A 24,263-nucleotide genomic window follows, 5' to 3' on the forward strand; every position below is an offset into this window, starting at 1 on the left:
CCCAAAATATTTTCTCAGAGTATGTTTTCTGACTAAAAACCTTCCTGTGTTCCCTTTTTCTTATGATTCACTACTTTAACCATTGTCATTCCCCCCCTTACAGAACTAATCTCTTGTTCAATCAATCACTTTTCCAAATTATTATTATATTGAGAGAGCATTTTGTTGCTCATGGGAGATCATGACTGATGAGTAGGGGCTTCCCCCATCAGATACCCAAAACAACGTGATACACAGAAGGGCAGTGTGGGTGGCCAGCCTTAGAGGTCTCACTAAAACCATGTGGTTGGTCCTTGGCTCAGTCTTGGAGCAGAGAGGGAGAAACCAGCCAACTGAGGGCTCCCATCCTCTCTTATTTGCATCCCCAAGACAGCATCTCGGGGTGGAAGGCATAGGCAGAGGGGGCAGTGAACCCCCTTGATGACATTATCCAAGGTGGTACTATGAACAAAATTCTAAGGGTAACACACTGAGAGAAATATTTCCAAGAACTTGGATGTGGTAGTTTCAGTCCTGTCCTGCCTACTTCCCGAGATTCCGGTATAATCGGTCTGGGTGTGGGATGTGGGTTGGTGGCTCCAGCACACATCCCAGGGGGAGCTCCCTGCAGTACACTTGCTGACCCTTCCCCACCCCAAACACACACGCAGACAACAGCATTCCAGGCTGCCTCTCCAGGGTCTCACCTGGGTAACTTTGCCCAACCTGGTTTTGCCTCTTTCACAGATTGTTTCTTTTCTAACCACGTGTGCAGAAAGGTTATTCATTCAAGAAAGTCAGTCCCAAAAAAGCATTCTAGATCTGAAGGAGCCAAGACATCATGGTGGCTCTATGATTGTGACTTCACTCACACCCTTCCCAGTTGGGTCCTCAGCATCCTATGTTTCCCGCTTTGCCCCTGATGGTGGAAAGTGCCCTGTTACATTTGAAACCTGTCCTCTTCAGCATGAGCTGGCCTTGAAGGGCAAAGACAGAGAAGTGAGCAGGGGGAGTGTCATCAGTTTGGCCCTCTGGGTCACAGGGATCCGGGGGTATTTAAGGGATGTCATAGAATGAACTCCTTTTCTGGAACTACACTCCCACCATGTGCCTCCCTACCCCTGTATCTATATTCCAGGTGTTTGGTATGTGGTTCACTGGGTGACCTGGACAGCAGGCCTCCACCACTGACACAACCCTACGAGGGTCACCTTGGCCCCTGACTGCCCCATTTGGGTCTCACCTGTCCAAGCGTGAGACCCACTATCTCAGTATTGCCACATAACACTCACTCTGTGCTAAGTGCTTGGGAATTGAATGTTCATTCTTCAAAGCTTATTCCTTTTAAAACTGTGTTATTTACTCATAAATAACACTCTTAGCTCTAAAAATGACAGGAACTATTACTGCCCTTCCTTTGTACTGATAAACTTCCAGGTTACAAACTTTGAAGTTGTTATTTTAGATGATTAACTGAAGCATTTGCATATTAATTGAAAGTTGGATTTTACACATCTTATGAATCCTTAAAAATAACACGGCAGTGGTACACAGTGTTGATCATCATCATCATGTGCAATAGACATTCCCCTCTTCCATCATAAGTTTTGTTCAAGTGTTGGGCAGCCACGTGCTTCAGAACCGGCCAGGCCTCTCTCTGACCCAGAGCGGCCCAAATCAGTAATAGTAATTTCATTGTGTTGTTACTGATTCAGTTTGGGCCAGTATGATGTTAGGAGGAATCTGTAGGCAGACTCGTGAGAAAGATTTCTTTACTCTTTAAAAGAGACACAGGAGGAGAAGCTGCTTTTCTCTGTCTCCAGATGCAGTTTTCTGCAGCAGTCCCTTTGAGACACGATGCAGCCAACACAGGACCAGCAACAAGCTGGTGGTGGTGGTATTGAAAGATGGTGGGAAGAACTGGGTGTGGAAGATGTCGCTGAGCTGCTTTAATGAACCCACCTTGGCCCTGCCCTGTCTCTGTCCTTCTTATGATCCAAGATATTAAGTTTGTGCCCCCAGGGGCTGTTACTTACAACTGAAAGTATTTCAACTGGAACCATGGTCAGTTCTTGACTGTGTATGAATCACAGGCTCCAGTTAACCTTGGGGAAGTGAGACCTTCTCTGATGCTGGGTTTGCTCATACCTCCAGGCCCCACTCTTAACACACAGCCTGTTCAGGGCTCAGTCACAGTTCAGGGCCACCTCCACCTCTGGGTTTGCAGACTTGAAATTCAAACTCTTAACTTTGAAGAGGACAACACTCTGCTCAATCAGAGAGGCAGAGGGAAGGGGAGCTAAGCCTAGGTGGCCTGATTTATAGAGTAGCTGATGTAAGAATAAGGAATGGGACTGAGAAACTCAGTGAGTTCAGGTACTTCCTAGTTTAAAAGAATTCCCATAATCAAATGTTGTTATAATAACACTGTAACAATAGCCACTTATTCCCCTACTGTTTTATAGGCCAGGATCTGTGACAGGTGGTTCACACACATTATCTTATCTAATTACCACAATTAGGCAAAATAGGTTATTATTCCCATTCTATAATTATGAAAACCAGGGCTCATTGAGGAAAGTAAAATCCCCAGAGTTACCCAGATAGACAGAGGCAGAACTAGGGGGTGAGTCAATGTCTCATTCCCAGATCTGCACTCTTTCTAAAAACATTTAAAATCCTATATAACTTGCATTGTTCTTTTCTCAAATGTTGCATTATGCATACTGTTTCCCTCCATTCTTTTGAATAAGTTAAGAATTGGCTAGATAAGATTATCTGCATAATGGAGAAAAAGGAGGTAGAGAGATTAAGTAGGAGGTATTATATTGCATCTTCCAAACTAATAGTCATCAAAAATCTATTTGACAGGCAATCCAAAGAAAAAATAGAAAGTCCCAAGAAAAATACATATGATGTTCAACTTCACCAGCATCAGAGAAATGCAAACTAAAAGAAGGCAATACTTTTTTTGCCCATCAGATTAACAAATAGTACAAAACTTGGTAATATTTGGTATTCGTAAGAGTTCCAGGAGGAAATGCCTTAACAAACTGTTGGTGGAAGAGTAAATTCATAAATGGAAAGCATTTTTGCAACACCTGTCAAAATTTTAAATTTATGTATCCTTTGATCTCCGTGATTCCACTCTGAAAATATTTGCGCAAACTTTAAAGGATACATACCCATATGGATGTTCATTGCAGCATACTCAGCAATAGGAAAATATTAGGAAAAAAGCCCAAATGACATCAACAGGAAAATGGTTAAGCAAATTATGGTATATGCTTAACAATGGAATATTATGTGGTCTTTGAATAATGAGGCAGATCAGTATTACAGAATGAAAGGAAGCCAAGTGACAAAAATAAATTGCAGAAATAATTGCATATGTGGTATGATCCACTTTTTAAAGTCCTGCATATGGATGCATACACAGAGAAAGAAGGGAACACATGTTCTTTTACAATCTGGCTGCAGTCTGAGGGGTTGCATGGTCTGGAAAGAGAGGGAAAAACAGAGTCAAACTCTTTGATAGGTAAAGGGGGTTAAGAGGTACAACTTCCAGTTATAAGTCATGGAAGTGAAAAGTATAGCATGGGGAGTATAATCAATAATATCGTAATAACGTTGTATGGTGACAGGTGCTGACCACACTAACAGTGAGCATTGAGTAATGTATAGAATTGTTGCATCAATATGTTGTACACTTGAAACTGATATAACATTGTGTGTTAATTATACTTTAACTTAAATAAAAGGGGGGTCAAGCTCTGTACTGAAGTCTGCAGAGTAAAACAACAGGAATCTGGGGATTGCTCCCTGGCATCTGGAGAGAGCAGAGCAGTGCTTCTCATTGTGGCTAGGCATTAAAATCACCTGGGGATGGCTTCCGGAGCCCAGACTGGCCCCTCCCTGGGCAGAATAAAACAGAACCTAGGCGGGGGGTGGGCCCCTAGCCCCGAGGTTACAAGGGTCTCAGGTGCTTCTAATGTGAGGCCACGGTGGAGAACTGTGAATCCCAAATCACGTCCAAGCCAGGAATGTCCTGGAGGAGGGAAGAAGCAGCACTGCCCCAGCGTCCCGGGGCCCACCGAGGGCCGGAGCAGGTGAGACACTCCCGTGGCAGAGAGCCGCATTATATTTCTAGGAACAGGCAGAGCTGACTATTGAATTAGGATTTGTGTCCTAACCTGTCTCCAAAGCATTCTAGTCTCCGGGAAGAAATGGCCACAGGAAACAATTTGTGCTCATGCTATTTTGGAGGGAATCAAAGATGGGGGTGGAGTAAAAGCCAAGTGCTTTTAGAGGACCATGTGGCAGTGGAGGAGCCTGCCTGAGGGGACATGCTGGTGAGGTGAGGGGGGAGGGGCTGGTGGGCTCCCCACAGGGCCCTCAGGAGAAGAGCAGCTGCAGACTTACCTGTGTGGTAAAGGAGGGAGTAGGCAAAGCAGGGGACCTGGAGACATCCCAGGGGCTGCCAGACCGTCTGGGCTTTTTGTGTTTGTTTGCTTTTAAATTATGACTTTCAGAATTTTTACTTAAAGAAATATGGGCACATGATTTAAAAATATCAGATAGTCCAGGAAAGATCAGGGGGTAAAGCAGCAGAAACCTTCTGTTGTACCCTTCTCCTCACTCCCACTTTTTCTGACAGCCCAGCCCAACCCCAGAGATGGTCATTCGAAATGAATTCTGTGCTTAGCCTTCTGGTGGTTACCTAAATGCTTATACAAACAGTTCTCTGTGAGCAGACCCCTGACTTAGGGAGAAATCAAAACAGGCATCCCATCTTCAAGACATTTGATAGACATCTGCCAGAAAATTGTCATAATAACGAAACAAATCTACTACAGTAACCACGAGATGAACAGAGCCCTCTGGAGGGGCGCAGTGCAGTGTTGGCACAACTGAATGTGGCAGCCCCGTGTGTGACTGTGAACCTACTGACTAACATGGTCAGTCCTAAGAGACTTCTTACAGTGGTTGGGAACTTAGCCTAGTCCTCACTTGCCTCACCTCACCCCTCAACATGGTTGTATCGCAGTTCTGGTGATCTTGGCAACTTCAAGGAGCAAACTTACACCTGTTCTTGTTCCAAAAGGTGCTGTCTCATCTGAGGATAGTGCAGTCCCTCTTCCCTCCTCCCCTTCTGCTTCCCACTCTCCATCAGCATTGCCCGTCCTTTTATAGGGACAAAGATGAGAGCAGTAAAGTCCTGTTCTGTGACTCTGCTTGTCTCCCACAGTGTGTCTAGACGTTGATTCTAAAAATTGAAAACAGTCAACATTTAGATGATACTGTTGACCACGCATCCAAGGACCATGCCAGCACAGCAGGTCATAATGTCTAGTCCAGTATCACAGCCTCTGTGCCAAAGAATGTTACTGGGGTGAAGTTTGTGGTTTTCCCATTTTACTTGCTACCAATTTCATTTGTTTTGCACTCTCACAGTCCTTCCATCTTTCCTACCACTTCTCTCATTTCCTGGGGTCTTTGCAATCTTCCATCATCTTCCAACCTGGACTGGTTACACAGCTGAGACCCAACATCATGCCTTCCCAGTCTGGACACACTACCTTGCTGATGCCACATTCACTCTTTTTTGGTTTATTCCTTCTCTTTGCAGCAACTTCTTGAGTAACTCCTTCAGGGTGCATGGGGGAATATGTTGTCTGAACTCTTGTGTGTCTAAAATGTCTTTATTCAGCTTTCTTACTAGACTAAGAGTTTGGCTGGGTATAGAATTCTGGATTGAAAATAATTTTCCCTCAAAACTGTGAAAGTATTGCTCCATGGGCTCTGGCATCTAGTGGTGCAGATGGGAAGTCTGATGTCTGGCTGATTCTTTGGCAAGTGACTTTTGTTTTCATTTCACTTTGTATTTTTTTCTACACGGAAGTCTCCAGATACTTTCCTTTATCCTGGGTGTTCTGAAATATCACCATGGTGTTTAGGATTTGAAAAAAAATTAATCCTGCTCAGCTCTTAGTGGGCCTTTTCACTCTGGAAACTCATGTCCTTCAGCACTGAGACTTTCTCTTAATATTTTCCTCCCCTCAAATCTTTTGAGTTTCTTTATGACATTCTAATTAGTCAGCTGCTGAGCTTTCTGAGTTAATCTGTTATGCCTTATATTTTCTCTCTTATATTTTTAATACTTTCTGGCTTCTTGAGAAAGAAATTCCATTAAAGCAACACTCCTGGCTCTCTCCATTCCCTTACTGATTTCTCTCCAAGGGAGTAGTAACTTGTCCATTTGGTGGGTTTAGAGGAAGGACAGGGATTGTGTGCCTGAGTTGCTGCTAATTGGGTATCTGCCAGCCTGTGGAGAAGATGAGTTATGATCAGTTCCTGCCCTCCAGCAAGAGGATCCCTGCAGGGGCTCCAGCGGGCAGCCTGTGACAGGGTGAGTAAGTCTGTCCATTTCAGGGGTGGAGTGCTAGGAAGTATTTCTAAGCTTTAAAGCTCCATCCCCTAGTGCAGCTTTTTTTCAGTAGAGCAACAGACATTTTTATTCTATCAATCCACCTCCCTGATCCATTTTTCAATTGGTTCCAAATTCAAGTGGGAATGATGGGTATTCTTTATGGATTCCCTTAAACTCCATTTGTCTTTTGGGCTTCTTTTTTCTTTTTCTTGTTTTCTTTTTTTTTTTTGAGTTTGTTTTGTATTGTTTTGCTGGTTCATTTTGTTTTTTTAGATTCCACATAAGAATGAAATCTGTATGATATTTGTCTTTCTCAGTCTGACTTCACTTAGTATAATACCCTCAAGATCTATCTGTGTTGTCACAAATGGCAGGATTACATTCTTTATGGCTGAGTAGTATTCCACTGTGTATACATACCACATACTATTTATCCATTCATCCATTGAATGGATGCTTCTAGATCGTGGCTTCTAGATTGTGTTTTCTTCATGAGGTCATTTTTCCTGCAATTTTTTATCTTTTTCTTTCATGCTGCTGAATTTAATCAAATATATGGTAGTCCTTGGACAGTCTTTTCATATTTAAGAATGACATCATAAAAAGGTATTTAGGAATTCTGGTTATATGGGTGGAGTTTGTGGGCCAGAGAGGTTGGCTTTCTGGTGAGTCTGTAGGACACTGGCTGTTATGCTGGAGACTAACTCTGCAAAGCCTGGGAGGTTAAGCCAGACTTCCAGGAGTTGCGCTCATGGGTGGAAGGAGGGGATGGGGTTTGTTATTCCACCTATGTGTTTTTCAGTTACTCCCCATTTTCAGTACCATGCTTCTCTCCTGTGCTCATTAGTATTCAAATTTTTCTCAGGGCATCTTGGCTTCCACTTTGGCTATTGCCCCATCTGCTTTTTCTTCCCCCCCTTCCCATCTGCTTTTACTCTCCTATACTGTGGCTTCTCCAACCTTCTTCATCAGTTACAACTTCTTCATTTGCTTCCCACTTTCCAGAAATTTCTTTGGATCTCTCATTTCTTTGATCATTCTCTTTATTGTTGATTTAAGCCATTTTGATCCCATTGCTATAATTTTACTGAGGTTTCGGGAGAAAGATGTGAGATACCGTATGTCCTGTCTACAGCCTTGAGTCTGCACTGAAATATCTGGAAGGAGATGAGGACTGTGGGGTGGGGGGTGGGGGATTTCCCCATTTTCCATAGATATTTAACTGCTCCATTTACTTTTGTTTGAGCAAGTATTGTTTCATAGCAGGAAGAAGGAACACTAGAAAAAATTGGTTACAATGACTTGCTATCTCTCTCCAGTGTGTGATGGTGAAAGCTTCTTCCAAAAACAGGATCATGACACAGGTCTTGTTTTCTCTTGTCTTGAATCTTTCCTAAGGACGACTGAAGGATCTCTTGTGCTTCCTTCTTCAATTCTTAATGGCTGCTGCTTAAAGGTTGCTGTCAAGATTCAGTCTTCTCTACCTCCTCTTGCACCTTCTCATGGTCCTCGTGGCTTTTCATGTCACCAAACTGGCCAGCAGGGTCTGCATCAACCCCTCTCCCCTCACCATTCACTTAATCCCATCTCATTTTTATTCTGTGGCATCCGGTGAAGAAATACTTGCTCATTTGACATGACTACTTAAAAAATAAAATAAAATTGACTCCTAAGGACAGCAGTACTCTTCCGGTGTTTAGCCTCATAGAAACCATTTTTTTAGTTTACCAGATAACTTTTCTCAAAAAATCTTCAATAGGCTCATAATTGCTTCAGTGCTAAAATCTTACTTAGCAGATTCTTTATGTGGCCCTTAAATGTCTAATTTTGAGCATTTGTCTAAGCCTTTGGTTTGCAGAGGCTATTTTCTTTTTTTTAATTTTTTTTACTGTTTGTTTATTTTTGAGACAGAGACAGAGACAGAGTGTGAGAGGAGGAAGAGCAAAAGAGAGAGACAGAATCCAAAGCAGGCTCCAGGCTCTGAGCTGTCAGCACAGAGCCCAACACAGGGCTCAAACTTGTGAACCATGAGATCATGACCTGAGCTGAAGCCAAAGTCAGACACTTAACTGACTGAGCCACCCAGGCGCCCCCGCAGAGGCTATTTTCTACTCTTAGAACTTAAGAAACTTCTAAATATTAGCACTCTGTACCAAACAGACAAAAGCCTATTTTTTTAAGCTATAGAAGAAGGTGATACATGCATTGAGTGAGCTAGAACAACTCTATTTTATATTTATTTGCCCAACTTATTGTCAGAGCATAATAATGAAGCAGAACATCCATTAGGGTCTTACCATATGTCAAACCATGCTAAGCACTTTATACTCACTGCTTACTTAATCTACACAAACACTTCACATTCACTGTCTTATTTAATCCACACAAGCATGTAAGGTATATACTATTTTTACCCCACTTACTTTACAGATGAAGATATTGAGATACCTCAAAGCTGAGGATCTTGCTTTGATCCTCAGGTCCACTGCCTGAGGTCCTACAGGCAGTGTGGCTGAGTTAGGATGTACCCAAACTGTGTCTGCCACCAAGTCCATGCCCCAAATCACTCTGCCGGTGTTTCTCATACTGGGGTTTGCCACTCCATCCCCTAGGGGTTCATGTTCTCTCGGTTCAGTGAGTTTTATAAAGGTTTTTACGTGTAGTGTTTGTATATCTAACTATAGTCTACAAAGAATTATTTTCCAGTTAGAAAGACAGACTTCTCCCAAGGAGAATGAAGTTTTGGTCTCTTAAGTCAGCTTTTCTGAAAATGGAGCCCAAGTAACCCCAGGGTGTCTTTGTGCAACTTCTTTACAAGATATCTCTTCCTATCAAGGGCAATCAACCCTATACTGTGTGAAATATATGCCAACTTAACTATTGACCTTGCCTTAGAAATTCAATTTAGAATTTATTTTAGCTCCTTTATGCTATGTTTTAACTAAATTACTTAGTTAAACTGGGGCATTCAAAGTGTTAGGACTTCACTTTTTAGTTGGGTGTATGCCACAAAGCAACTAGTATATTTCTGGTCTTATATCAGTTTTCCTGAGGGAAACACACATTAAAACATTTAATTTTCAGATGCTGGCTTAAAGCCAAGTACATTTATTAGCAATTAAGTCTTTTTGACAGGTCCACATCTCTAAGATGAGAGTTAGTGAAAATCAGACCAACTTATATCTTTCAAATATACCTGCTCTGGGACCAGGAAAACAAGGGATATTTATTAGCAACCTGTGCAGTTAATTTGCATATGCAATCATTTATTAACTGTCTTGAGCACTGTCATTCTTCAAAAACACTAACTGTGGGTGGGCTTAGCTAGGAAATATAAGGTGTGGAATTTATATTTGAGGAATTCAAGAACATTACCGTTGACTAACCATATATATAATAATTCTTATTGACTAATGAGGCCAGTCTAAAAAAATTTCTATGAATAATAGAACTTTACATGGAACTGTAGCAATTTTGTGAAGAGTTATTCTCTGCTTTAGGTCTTTAATTCTGGTTAGTTTTTGATTCATATGCTCTATAAAGATCTATAGTATCAAGCACATACTATTTTTAGGCCCAAGAAGGCAGGGCTGGGGTTGATGGAACTGATCTACCTTTTTTAAATGCATTTAATTCTACAAAGACTAATTAGAAAACAAATATCTTTTAAGTGGGATTTGTGCCTCATAAGGATGTTCAACATTATTTAAAGGAGAGTTTAGATGAATACAAGGTTAAAACAATCTGGCTTTGTAATTCAGTTTGGTTTTATCATTTTCTATTGATATTGCTTACTTTTTGATAATGTGGTTTGTTTTTAATCATGTCTAGTTCTCTTGGTTCAGACCAATTATTAATTATTTATCTTAAGGGTCATCACAGAAGTGATATCTTGAAAGTCTTTATTAGGCCCAAGATTTACTTGCCTATAAGGCTGTGCTTATGTCTTGGAAAATATCCATTTCTTTTGACTTTCGACATGTTTCCTGTAGGCAGAACTTAGAAGTATCTGCTTTTGTGGGCCAGGCTCAGGGGAAAGGACCCAGGGCTCCACAGCACTGACCTTGAGAGGCACGGGTTTGGGCTGGGCATGGAACTAGAAACTCTGGATCCCTCTACCCTCCAAACTTCTCCCATGTAAAATATAGGATGCTGAGTTAAGTTTGAATTTCAGATGATCTCAGCTAGTAAGTAAATTCACTTTATTTGCTAATTGCAGCCACCCTTTTGGCCTTGTCTCTTCATATGCAAGATATGGAGAGTAAGGCCTTCTAGTCCTGCTTAAAACCTAGTGTATACATTTTATTTTATATGGAAATCCTCTTTGGGTAACCTGTCTAAAGTCATGCTCAAGTATTACAGCCAATATTCTGATTCCAGAGCCCCAACTTCCATACTGCCTCAGTCAAGATGCCGTCAATAGCTAAGAACTCCTAATGGGTAGTCAATAGTAATGTAAAGATTACATTAAAAATATAAATATCAACACAGTTGTCACATCCTAATTTTTTATTAGTATACATCAGGAAGCGTAGTATGTATATTTAAGGCTGAGGATAAATGTATATTTAAGGCTGAGGATAAACTCCGGGAAGTAAGAATTTCTTATAATTTTCCTAATGTGCTTTTTAAGGCATTAATTCAAACACATTCCAGAACATCTGAACTTTGAAATCTTTCACTCTTTCAAAGGGGACTCCAGACAAATTAAGAATGCATGAAAGTGGAACTTAAATATTTAATTTCTCCCCCATTGTCCTATGCCTTCCTGTTGCTTTCCCAAGACCTCCAAATCTCTCTGCATGGCGTTGGAGGCTGAGATCTGGCAGACTCAAATTTGCAGCCTCAGCCCCTATTAACTCTCAGTTATGAACTCCACCCTAGAGCTCTTGTCATTCCTCAACTTTGATGTTCTTTCTGCTCCAGTATCTTTCTTGGCCATATAGTTCCTTCATCCTGGAAAGCATTTTCCCTCTCTCAACCATGGGAAATCTTTATCTCCAGCTCAAACACCCAGTTCTTTTGTGACACAACCTTTCTCTCCTCTGGCTAACTGGCCCTTTGGCTGATTTTTCTATTATGCCCCCAGCCTGGAACTTGCCGAGCTTGCCCTGTGACTTTGTCTCACTTGTCCCCCTGACGAAAACTTCATTTCTTGCGGCCAGGAGCTTCTTTCTCTTATTCTTTTCCACATATGACTTAGTACTCAAAACTGCATCTTTCCCAGAGTTATTCCTTAATTATCTGTTGAACTACACTTAGTCCAATAGCACTTAGCTGCTCTCAGACCTGTAGTGCCATTAGTTGAAGTTTTCTGAATCCACCAAATAAGGCTAAGTTGCTTCAGGCATGCTGACAATGACTAGCAGTTATGTTTTTGGCATTTAAAACCACTTTTCTCCTGTTGTTAAAAAAGTAATACAAATTCATTTTGGAATACTTGTGACATAAAGACATATACAAAGGGAAGAATATCATCATTATGCCACCTTCAAGGGCAGCTGCTGCTCTTTTTAAAATACAGAAACACTGTTTTTCTCAGAAATGCTCAACAGAGACAACATGGGAAGGTACACAAGGACATAAGGGTGAACACAACTGGGTTTGTACCCCAAGGCCTGTGCTTATGATTGTGTGACTCTCATTAGTCACTGCATCAGCGAAGGCCCACCTTGTCCTCTGAAAAGTAGGAATAATGCTTGTTTATATTCCTACGGCGATTTTGGAAGATCCAATTACAAAACGTTTGATAGTATTTTGTAAACTAGAAAATAGTACATGTTTGTACCAAGGAGGAGTCTATGGACTCATGGAGCAATCGGACTGAATCCTAAATAATGGCTCATATTGGATTTGTGTCTGGCTCTATTACTAATGTTACAGATGACCTTCACTTCACTAAAGACAAAGGAATGAACTTTTACTGCGCACCACTGCATGTAAGGTTCTGTGCTGTTTGCCTTATTCTGGTCTTCCGTGGCACCATGGAATACTCTTTGCATATGAGAAAAACTGAATTTCAGTCAGCAAAGCCAGTGGTATTGCAAGATTAAAGCGAAGGTGGATCTGATTTCAAATCCCATATTCTTTTTATTTTCGCTGTAGTAAGAAAACTTTGGGGGAAAGTATTTTTATGGAATTCTTATCATGCAAATTTCCAGTGATTAAAGGGCAGGATTTGATTGGATACATGTATTATTCTGATACAGGTTCTCTTAGAAAAGTCAAAGAGGCTGCGATTGTTTCATCTAGTTGTGATCTAGTTGTGATTATTTATGACTATTTCTAAAGAGTAGACTAATGTAAAAGCCCTTTTCAAGCCTATGAAAGGGAACAAATGATGGATATTGACTAAGTAACTTTTTCTTGTAATTTGTGTATCAAAATATAATTTAGAAGTTTTCATGGCATGGCATCTTTAGACTTAGACTGTTGAGAGAAACTGGAACTTCTGTCTCGACAGAATGTTGGTTTTGAACAAGGTAGTTTTTTCGTTTTAGAATTTAACAATAATCTTAGAGGTGGAAAACTGGACTTGACCAGGGATGAATTTTCAAGTAAACGTGAAGGAAAAAACCATCGTTATAAATTCTGAAGCTGTGACTAAAATAAAATGATATCCCAGAATAGAGGATCTGAAATGATATTACAGTACAGAGACACATGAGGGTGCTCTAACCAGCTGCTATCATAAATGAATTCAGCTGTTCAAATACTAGGGGAAAATGAAGGCCTGTTGTGTATGGCAATGTTGAATTCACTTTGTAGTGTTGGCTAAACATAACCTTGGAATAGATGTTTTCTCTTTTAAATAAAATGTATGGGTTCCTCGACCCACATTTTAAAAGGTAGAAGATGTTCATATTGGACAATCTGGGAAACGCTGAAAAGCTCACAAAAGGAACCGATGTTGCTATCTGGTCTGAGAGGCTGGGATTTTCTAGAACCAGGCCAGTTGGAGGCTTAGCTCAGGAAGCCTGCCTTCAAACACAAGCCCAGCCTGTTCTCATTTTGATTCCACAGACCTTCTGCTGGTAGGAAGGGGGAGTAGAGACTGGGGGTCTAATGACCGCAAGAAGAGAATTAGAGACGCATGTTTATCTCAATACATTTACTCTCATTAAAGTTCATATTCACTGACATCATGCATCTCCTTGAAAAAGTCTGCCCACCCACCATTAATTAAAGCCACATTTTAAAAAGTCAGTGTGTGCACTTTTATTCCAATCAAAAGTAGCCTCCTAAGTTTTGCAGAGTAGGCAGGAGAATATCTGAGGCCTGACAGCTGTTCACCTCTACACAGTGAAGAATCATGTGATTTATATTAAAAGTCATGTTAAATCAGGGCTTACAATTTAATAGCTAAGATCTATTGTCTTGGGGAGGTGAAACATTCAAAACCTAATGGCCTATTAAGCAAAATTAACATTTATTTTGATAAGTCAACATTCTTTTGGTTACAGTGTATGACCATACGCCTTTACCTTCGCAAACGGTTCGAGAGATCTAAGTATACACCCTGCTTGAACAATTAGCAGCACAGTCCTATCAAAGACACCACACTTTATAACTTATATATGTGGTATCAATGTCAAAACAGAGGTCAATGTAAAATTTTTTTAATCTAAACCACTGCACAAACAGTAATTACCAATAGTTGTAGGATTGCACAACCATAGTCTATATTCTTGGCAGTAGTCACTATAAGTTCATACATTCATGAAAATAAGGAATGTTGATATTTAAAGTTCAAGAAAGGTACTATTTGTAAACAGCTCAGGTCACACTCATTTCATTCCATGTGTTAAGCAAGACTTTCCTTCCAACTTCCTTTAAATGAGATTTGTTCTTTCCATGAGCCTAATAAAAGGGTTTTCATCCAAACAGATCTGCATTCTTTTCGATTCTTTTTTCTATTAAAGCCCTCCTGGGGACCTTTCAATTTTATGCTGATCTTTCTTTATATATTAACGTCAAGCACATTTTTATTTTGTGTTGATAAAAGAAAAATTATGGTTATCTCTTCTCATCGGCAATTCAATTATTCTAGAATGGTTCTGACCAAATATTTGATTAATGTAGCCAGTTTGTGTTTCTTACACAAAGAAAGAGATAATGTGCATCATTCAGATTCTCTAGTTATTCTGGTCATGTCACCATGCAGAAAGAAACGGTACATCAATAGATCTGAACACTGGCTCCAAAATGGTTTAATCCTGGGCCAAAGTACCCCTGGGCTAGAAGCTGAAACCTGAGTTCTAATAGACTTTTCTACAGACTCTCCATATGACCTTGAGCGCCCAAGGGCCTCTTCATTCATCTGACAAATGGGGGTTAGGAGGTGAATAATGACTGGATACCCATAGTCCAGGAAGTTAGTCAGAACTAGAGGATAAGGAGTCAGAGCATCCCTTTGGGGTATGCCTTTCCCTGGTCTGCTTACTCATCCAGGCCCGGAAATGACAAGGTGGGGCTTTTATGAATGAGAGTTGGGTCTGTTTCTAAAAAGAACATCCCTGAATCTAGAAGTCAACAAGCCATGCCTGGTGAGTTACTTTCATGATGAGTTTGAGAGAAGATGCTCTGGGTCTTGATTCCCTCAGACACAAGCATTCAGTGCCCCATTGGTATGTGGGATGAAGCACTATCCTCACCCATAGATTATACCTTCTGTCTAGATGATAGAGTATCCAGAGGGGCCATAAAACACTGGACTCTACACAATGTGAAATGCAATGGGTGGACTCCAGCTCAGCTGTGGGAAGGAAGGTGGAGCGCGGGTGGAGACATTTCAACCCAGTCCACGGTATTCTTTAGAATATACAGCTGGGTGGTGGGGCGTGGGGTGGGGGGCAGTGGGAAGTTGGGACTGTACGGCATTTTACCAACTCTAGGAAAGCTTAAGATAAGCTCAGCTTAAGTGATTTATAAGGCCATGCAGTCTATAAAATGAGCACCATTGCTGTCCATACCTTCCTGCCGGCTCTGTTGTTGTGAAGGTTCATCAGGGCTCTGGCATCCTTTCCTTTCCTTTCCTTGGCATCCACAAATGCTCGGGCAAATTTGATCCCATAGTCAATGTTATCACTGCAGCCACCCCAGTCGAAATTTCCCTTGCTGTCCTTGGCCGTTCCCTTCTTCTTTGGATCACAGGAACAGGATTTTAATTCTCCTTGGCTACAGGCCCTGGTGATGGCAAACACAACTCCCGCTGAGGAGATGGCGTAAACAAAGGCAGATTCCCGACTACCTGAAACAGAAATGCTTTTCTTAAACATGGTCTGGAATTGCTAGTTCTGAATAACTTTCACACTATGGCTGTTTACCACTCACTCTACCTCTGGCATAGTCCACCCCCAGGCAAGAAGGTCCTGGTGTTCTTGAAGGATTCTCTTCTAGAGCCAGGGCTCACTTCTGAATATGAATTGCTTCCGTATAATAAAAGCTTTTGTCAGTGTAGGTATGGGTGTGACAACCACCTTGGAGTAAATTAAGCGTGTGAAAGAAAATGCAGCAAAAGCCTGCCCTGCCCACCCCTGGCTTTACCTTAGCTTCCTGTGCTAGAAGAGAGGAGCTCTCTCTAGGCTTTCATTTAACTTGTAATAGAGCCTGAGTTCTCCGATTTCTGTCATTCCACAAAACAGTTTGGTATTCACGCTACTGTAGCTCTCCTTGAAAAAATCCTTCCAAATTTGCAGGCCTTAGTGAGGACACTCCTGTCAGATGAAGGGTCCAGACTGAAATACTGAATTCAAAGAAAGCTAGGGGCTGAGGTGGGAAGAGAATTCAGGCAGTAACCAGCTCTGTGTGTTAACACTGGGAAGCTTTGGCTCGGCATCAACTTTCACAAGTAATTGAGAGATTGTTGAAGGCAATATGCAATATCCTTGAGTTACATACTATGTCTAACTATTAAGGTGAATTTACTTTCTTCTGGAACACCTGCACTAATCACCGGTATTGGGTAAAAGACAGTGAAAAGCTTTTCTTTGGTTTTTCTGGAAGGAAACAAATTTACCGCCTATAATTAGACTTGGGCAAGAACCCTTTGGGGTGCTTTCTTAGAATTGTTCTTTATTAGAGCACAGGCTACTTTCCCTTACAGGCTGAAAGGTACATATTTCAGTGCAGTAACTACATTAAATTATTTTAATAATCTGTAGTAACTCATAACACGGTGTTGTGGTATAGTGACAGATATAAGGCTCTTTAGGGTCCGTGTGCACCTCATTTTTCAACTGGGGCTGTATTTCATTGTTATTAGCATGCCTCTTTATTAATGGGTGCTGCAGCAAATATATTAACAAGCAAAATAGCAGCTCAACAACCTAATGATAACACAAGGCAGAAAACGGAGAGCCAGTCAGTGACTCCATGTGTCAAGACGAGTGTGACTTTTTGAACCACACAGCTGGGAGAACAAACCACCTTTTCGCATTGAAGTCCTGCTTGTTTCCGTTTGTCATTCGGTGCTAAAATTTATTATATGTCCCTTGCAATATTTGCTCTGCTAGTCTCATTATTAAAAATCAGGAAAACATATCTACACCATATTAAGTGGCACTTACCTCAGCCTTCAAAAAATATCTCCCCTGAAACCTCTAACCATCAAAAAAGGAATCAATCATGCCCCATATATAGGTAAAATCAATTATATGAATATTTGCCATAGGTAGCACTCTCCAGAGAGAGATGTGATGGTCGCAGAGCTCTTTTAAAGAGTCCCAGGTTCTATTATAAGGATCACAGATTTTCTAAGTGAACTGAGACGTTTTGCAAAAGAAGGTGATTAATAGATACTAAGGTGGCTTAATCTCAGGCAGTGGCTTTCAGGTAAATAAACACTTTATTATACTCGTTTTATAGTTTAGGAAAATGCCTTGTTGAGGGTTACCCCCTTGGTCTGCTAAAGCCTGGTTTTATATTTGGAGTCCAGAGCCTACATTCAGAGATATCTCAGAAAGGGAAAATTCCAAATGCTTAATGTGTTTAGCACTAGTCTTATTTTTTAAGGAGAAAGAAAAGCAATTTTGTGTGGTGGTCTTTTAGGGGAAAGGTATGGAAGATATGGATGTAGAGTGTTAGTGACCAGAGAGTATTTTGAAAGCAGTAAAGGAATAAATTGCCTACGTGCAGAATTCATCCTGGCACAACTTGCAAACAATTACATTGACTTGTTGCCGAAAGATGAAAAATCACTTAAAATCTGCTGTGTTTCAGAAGTAATTTCCAAAGTAAAAATATCACCTTTCTAAATATTTGTCATTTATTACTCAAACACATTACTCAATAACTAGATGTTACTGTGTATATTTACACACAAAATTTAGCACATTGACTGACTTTTCATTTTACCTCCAGATGTTTTGGTATCATGTATATATACGGCCTTAAGATGTTTTCAGTTAAATGTCTTAGATGCATCACTGAAATGCTATGTGTGAAATAGTAGCACATTTCAAGAGTTGGCTTTGTAACAAAACACATTTTGATCTTGGGCCTCTTCTTAGAAAAACAGATTCTTTTTAAAGCCATCACAATATGAAATAAAATCCAAATCTAAATAGTGGTACTTAATTTCCTGATGTGGTTGAAGTTTCTCTAATTTTGAGGGTGAGATAAGTCAAGAAATGGCTATCAAGTGCATAGGCATCATTTTTGTTTGGGGCAGAATTTGGGGAGGGCAAAATGCTAGAAACTACACCTTCTGGAAGGTTAAGGGTCGTTTAGCTCGCTCGTCAAACGCTTGCCTTTTTTTTTTTTTTGGAAATTTCCAAGGATGAGACCTACTCACCTTTTTTTTTTTTTCTTTTTCTTGTTTTTTTTTTTTTTAAGGCTTAGTCTAGAATTCTAGAGGCGTATTCTTACAGGAATATTTTTAGGTTTACTAGTTTGGTCTTTAAGTTTCTCTGCCTATGGCTGGTGACAGTCTGTGGAATGAGTGAATTACAAGTGTTCCTAAAAATTCTTCTGTCATCTTCTAGCTCTCTGAAGCAAAAGAGGCAAACACATATTTTCCTTTTTTCCATGACCATGGTATATGTTAGTGACTTTTATGTTCTTCCTATCACTGGTGTTGGCCTTTGCCTTTCCTATCCTTCTATAAGGAAATTTAGGTATCCAAAAGAGAGTTCTTCATAACCTAAGATGTGAATTTCCCTCCAAGCAATTAATTGTAAAAATCTTTGGATAGCTTCATTGGAATTTCTTGATTATTTCCAGGATAAACTACTTTAGGCCAAATTCAGCCCTCCCATAACCAACACAAAATCATCACTGACAGTCATAGGAGTTTATATAAATGTCCAGGAAGAAATCTGGCCTTCTGTGAAGAATGGAAAGAAATTGTGTAGCATGAGTGTTTTAAGTTTTGAGTACTTTGGCAAAACACTCAGCTTCATCTGAAAGAACCCTGAAGGAAGTACAGCTTAGATTCTCTTATTTACCTGAGGCCTTAGGCTAAGTTGAACTAGCCCCCTTCCTCCAGTTCTAACCTCTTCCCTCTCAGCAACCCTACAGCCAGGATTAAAGGATTTTACAAATGAATTCCCAGCTTTCCTAGACATGCTATCTTTAGGATCAGTAGGCAAAACTGCTTCATTTGATTTGTGATCTAAAGGTTTTTATTCAGTATGGAGACATCTGAATGGATTTTCGCAGACAGATTTTGGAGGTGAACATTTTGTCAATGAGAAGTACATTTAATTTGTAGTGATTGAAAAATGATTGTGAGCACTTCGGAAAGGAAAGTCCTGATATAGCGTAAACACCGAGAGCCTGTACACAACGTGCCCGAAGATCACGTGTGCTAGGTACTTGTAAACTCTCTTTGACAAGGTCCAGCACTTTAATTGATTCACTGGTGAGCTAATCTAGGTGAAGTCTTAAAATTCCATGCAGCTGAAATTGACTATTAACCTTTCAAAAATTTGCGATCTCATATTGAAACTCCAAAAGGAATGCAGAAGAATATAGTTTTTAAACTAGAGGATAAAATTGCAGAATATCGCAGTAAATTAACTTTAGGGATACACTGAGTGAGAGTACTACACCCTTGGGGGATTTTAGAGACATTCAGTTATGCATTTGGCCTCATAAAACCCTAGGGCTGTGATGATTACATGATAGAAACACCCTCTGTTAAGCATTACCAAGTGTACAGCCTGGATGATTTTCTTAGGAGGGGGGACGCAAAAACAAGTGTAGTTTCCTGTTTCTGGGGTTCGCACATGAACTGTTGTGTTTTCAGTCAGATTTCCAGTAGCAAATGGGCCATGCTACTTCTTGAAGAATGCTAATGCCAGCTTAAGGGATGGGTATTTTTGGGTAACTGAAATCTGATTTTCAGTTAGTTTGCTTTGATTTTTATACCAGCTACTTCCCATATTCAGAACTTTTAAGAAATTTGTTATGTGATTAGATAGTGTTTAATGTTCCTTCTAAGTAAAACAGAAAAACAAACATGTATGCTTAAAAACTGTATATTCATATTTCTCACCCCTATCCTCCATAAATACTATTCTGCCTAAAATGTGCCTGAAAAACAACATGTGCTCACAATGAGTTCATCCATTCATTCAACCATTCAATGAATGAATGGTGTCTGTAACACACAAGGCATCAAGCAAGTGCAGAGAACAGAGGCTAGTCCCTACCATGCAGAATATACAATCTGCTTGGGAAAAGTGTTGAATTTAGACACAGAGTGACTCAAAGCTGAGTAGCTGAATGGGAGGTGAAAGGTGTGAGCAGAGATTTGTCTCTGCTTCTTAATAAGCACATGTGTTTTTTGAAATATTTTTTGGTTGAAAAAAATTTTGAGTATTCCACCCTTATCTGCTCAAATCCTCTAGAAGGTTCAAGTCCCAGAAAGAATAAAAAAGTCAAGAGAGGGGTGCCTGGGTGGCTCAGTCAGTTAAGTGTCTGCCTTTAGCTCAGGTCATGATCGCACAGTTCATGAGTTCAAGCCCCACATGGGACTCTCTGCTGTCTGCTCAGAGCCTACTTCAGATCCTCTGTCCCCCACCTCCTCTCTGCCCCTTTCCCCCCATCTCAAAAATAAATAAAAACATAAAGAAAATTGTTACCAAAAAAAAAAAAATGTCAAGAGGGCCCTATGGCTGCTTCCTCCTTTCTCCTGGAGACAAAATCTGATTCTGGAGGGACAGGCAGGGTTGTGACAGGATATGGATGGACACCGCAAAGAGCAAAAAGACACCAGCCTGGGGCACTACATCCTAACCCATGACTGGCGTCCTCCAAAACTTTAGGCATGTTCCTTGACTTCTCTAGTCCTCATCCACAAAACAGGGACCAAAAAGAACAAACTTCTGACTAATTAAATGCAAGAAAAGGTGGGCAGGGACTTTGAAGACCAAGTGAGGGACTTGTGTGTGAGAGGACAGCCCATGGAGCTGCACGAAGGCAGGAGACTTACTTCGGAGCAGGACCCTGCCGAAGAGGCTGTGATCTCTGTCGAGGGTGTTGCAGTTCCAGCGGTGCTGGCGGAATTGGTGCTGACACTCTGCAGTCCACTCGGCCACGCCTAGGCCAATGGCACGCATCACATCTGGGTGTCGGTGGCACAGCTGCCGCTGGCGGCTCACCAGGCCTGGCACATTGTCACACATCACCCTGGAGGAGCCACCTGTAGCTCTCATGTACCTGAAAAGGACCAACACAGAGGAGGAAAAGCCATAATCAGCGAGGGCTGGTGCCAAGTTTCCCAGGAGACTAAAGAGTTCAAAGGAGGGCTCAAATACGAATTCCTTATCCTTTTGGGGATATCAGAAAGCAAGAAGGGACACAGCAGGCATGGAGAGTGATCCGGTAGAAGCCGCCCCCAAAACAGAGCAATGACTGTGTGTCTTAGACATGAAGCCAGGGCCACCTGATGGTGATCTGGCCAGGGTAGAAGAGTCAAGGTCTGCAGTCAGAGAATGGAGTGAAGGGGAGGGGCGGTGTGTTTTGGAGAGAACCCTTCAAAGGCTTTTCCCAAGAAGGCTCTGATCTCAGTGACCCAATATGTCTGAGGTTCCCTTTGGGGAAGTCGACTTTTTTTTAAACTTATTTTTTATTTATTATTTTTTTAATGTTTATTTTTGAGAGAGAGAGACTCAGAGCAAGACAGAGCGTGAACATGGGAGGGGCAGAGAAAGAGGGAGACACAGAATCTGAAGCAGGCTCCAGGCTCCGAGCTGTCAGCACAGAGCCTGATGCGGGACTTGAACTCAGGAACCGCGAGATCATGATCTGAGCCAAAGCCAGAGGCTTAACCGACTGAGCCACCCAGGTGCCCCTGGAGTCGACTTTTAGAAGCAGCTTGCTCCCATTTATCTGACCTAACATTTAAGTGTCTTTAGAAACTGTCTGTATCTGTCTAATCAACACCTGCTGGTATCTGATGTTCCACTCTCCTCTTAGACATGCACTTCTTTCCTTACCAAAGAATCCTTTAAATATTTCCATTTTTCCAGCTCTTTTTGGCTTTTATAGAGAACCTTTAGAAAAAATTCTTTCTATTGTTATTAAGGACACTAAATGTTTGGAAGAATCAAACAGTGTTATAGCTCCATAAAGTACTTTTGAAAAGAAACTTTAACAAAAAATTACATCATCATCTCTACCCAGATGTTCTCTATTAGTTGTGAAATGTTTAGAAAGGTACCTTTTTATATAACCCAAGCTGCCATAGGTGTCTTTTGAAGCGATCAAACAAGAGAATGTCTTTTTCTTGTATTTTCATTATTTTATATGATCATAAAATCGTTACAGCTGTGACTTCCAAAAAATATATTTAAGTGACAGCTGAGAGACAATGTGACAAAAAGCCTGAGCAATAAATAATGTTTATATGCCCATGGAAACAGAAATAGTCATTTTATTGAAAAATGGTCACTCTGATAAATCAATCTTTGATCCTATGTCAGCAATGTCAAGGCTAAACGCCTTTCTGTTCAAAGCGGCTTAGGAAGGAATTGAACCCCTCTTCCCATCAACGCTTTGCCTTGCTCCTTTGAAGAGCTCAGGGTCTTCCTAAAGTTCCCTGCTCTAGTCTTCAATTTGGCTAAGACTTCTTACTTTGGCCAGATTCTTTAAAAAAGAGCCCACTATAATGGGTCCTTCTAAATTAGTATTTTAGTATCTGTTCTGAAACTTGTAGGTTCAAGGACATTACAGACCTTAACAACTCCACCTCTTTTCAAGATCAGAAGGAAGGGAAATGGAGTGAATCTTCCTTTGGAACTTTGAAGGACGCTAGGACCTGTTACATATCGACATTCTGCCCCTCCTTTGCTATGCACAATAACTAAATAACAGACCATGCAAAGGACAGCAAAGTTACTCTTTGGGGGTGATTATGAGTTTGAACAGGGTAGCATCTTAGAGCCCCCTGGGGCTGGATCTTCGCGTTAAGGTGGTAGTCTCTACCTGCAGGCAAGGCGTTCTTCCGCCCCACGGGGTGAAGCATTAGGAATGTGGAAGGACGGGAAATAATGCAAAATCATACGCGTTGGGTTGTGTAGCTCTTGACTGCCAGAATTGGCCCATCGGTTTATCTTGAGGCTATTTGGAGGGGGTGGGGGAGACGGTTGTAGTTTTCAAGGTGAATTTTCACACACACACACACACACACACACACACGCGCGCGCGCGCACACACACACACACACACACACACGCCTGTGCAACAGAGCTAGAGACCCGGCCAGCGTGTCTCTACGGGATAAGAAATTGGCTGATTTTGCTGTCGCTCAGCTGGATCCAAATCAACCAAACATCCGAGCTCTCATTTGAGGGAAATTGTGGGTTATTTTTTGGAGTTGTCAAAGCTGGAATGTCTTCCGAGGAAAAGCAAAGGAAGGGGCTGAGGCTGGGGCGGTGCGAGAGGACAGCAGCTGGGGTTTGGACGGGAATCTCGATGGCTGTGGCCGCGGGGAAGCGCCACCGGCAAAGGTCTCTGTGGCTAGTTGCGTTCCCGACTCCCGTCTCCAAAATCCCCCTGCACCCATACGCGTGGACTTACCACCATGAAGAGCTGACCTCAGGGGTGAGCCAGGTCAAGAGCAGGGGGAGCCAGGGCCAGATTCCACCGAGAGGGGCGTTCATATTAACCCCCTTGCGTCCGCATCAGGTCAGACTCCGTGTGCGGGCGCCATGCGTGCCCCGAGCAGAAGCGCTCAGCGCCGGGAGCGCCTCGTCACGGCCGCAGGCGCCTCGCCGCGCCCCCGCCCCCCGCGCGTCTGCGGCGAGTGGCGAGACTCGCTGATAAAGTTTCAAACCACCAGCGGGGCGAGCGATAAAGGCCAGCCCTGGCCGCCTCGCCCACAGCCCAATTCCCCAGGCGCTGCGAGCTCGGGCAGCCCGAGAGCTCTCGAGCTCTGCGCGCCTCCCGCGCGCCCCAGTCCGTTCGGCTCCCCGCCTGCCGGGAGCAGCCGAGGGAGGGGGTGCGGCGCCGGGTGGGGCGGGGGGCGCGGGTTTTACACAAGGGTGGATGCAATGATGGCAAGAGGTGTCTGGAGATGAGGTGAGGCGGGGAAGGAGGAGCACCTCTGCGTGGCCTTGGGCACCCGCGGAGGGAGGCACCTTTCGGGAAGCTCCTGGTCAGAGCATCAGTGGGGCTCCTGCCACAGGACCGGTGCTCCAGATAGGCGGATAGGCGAGGCTACCCTCCGGCACACAGAAGTCTCCGAGAGTGCAATGTGGGAAAATGAAGGAGAGGATGAGGAGATAACTGTGTACAGGATGCAAAAATCCAGGGATGATTTTCAACTCATTGCTCCGCTTCTCTCCCAAAGCCAAAAGGAAGAGCGAGTAGAGATTTGGGGCTGCCGAGTAGTTGCCGGGCAAGGTTG

At 42.0% G+C, this 24,263-nt stretch overlaps 1 protein-coding gene across 1 annotated transcript in view; it reads right to left on the reverse strand.

Annotated features, from left to right (window-relative positions):
- Positions 1-23,959, reverse strand: part of WNT2 (Wnt family member 2) — a 43,964-nt gene extending 20,005 nt beyond the window's left edge. The window contains exons 1-3 of the mRNA XM_049641719.1: positions 23,435-23,959; positions 20,847-21,073; positions 15,382-15,659 (exon numbers count right to left, since the gene is read on the reverse strand). Of these exons, the coding sequence (XP_049497676.1) occupies positions 15,382-15,659; positions 20,847-21,073; positions 23,435-23,517 (588 nt within the window). The 5' untranslated portion in view covers positions 23,518-23,959. The remainder of the gene's footprint in view (positions 1-15,381; positions 15,660-20,846; positions 21,074-23,434) is intronic.
- Between the last annotated feature and the right edge of the window lie 304 nt (positions 23,960-24,263).

Source organism: Panthera uncia, chromosome A2 (genome assembly GCF_023721935.1).
Source record: "Panthera uncia isolate 11264 chromosome A2, Puncia_PCG_1.0, whole genome shotgun sequence".
NCBI lineage: Eukaryota > Metazoa > Chordata > Mammalia > Carnivora > Felidae > Panthera > Panthera uncia.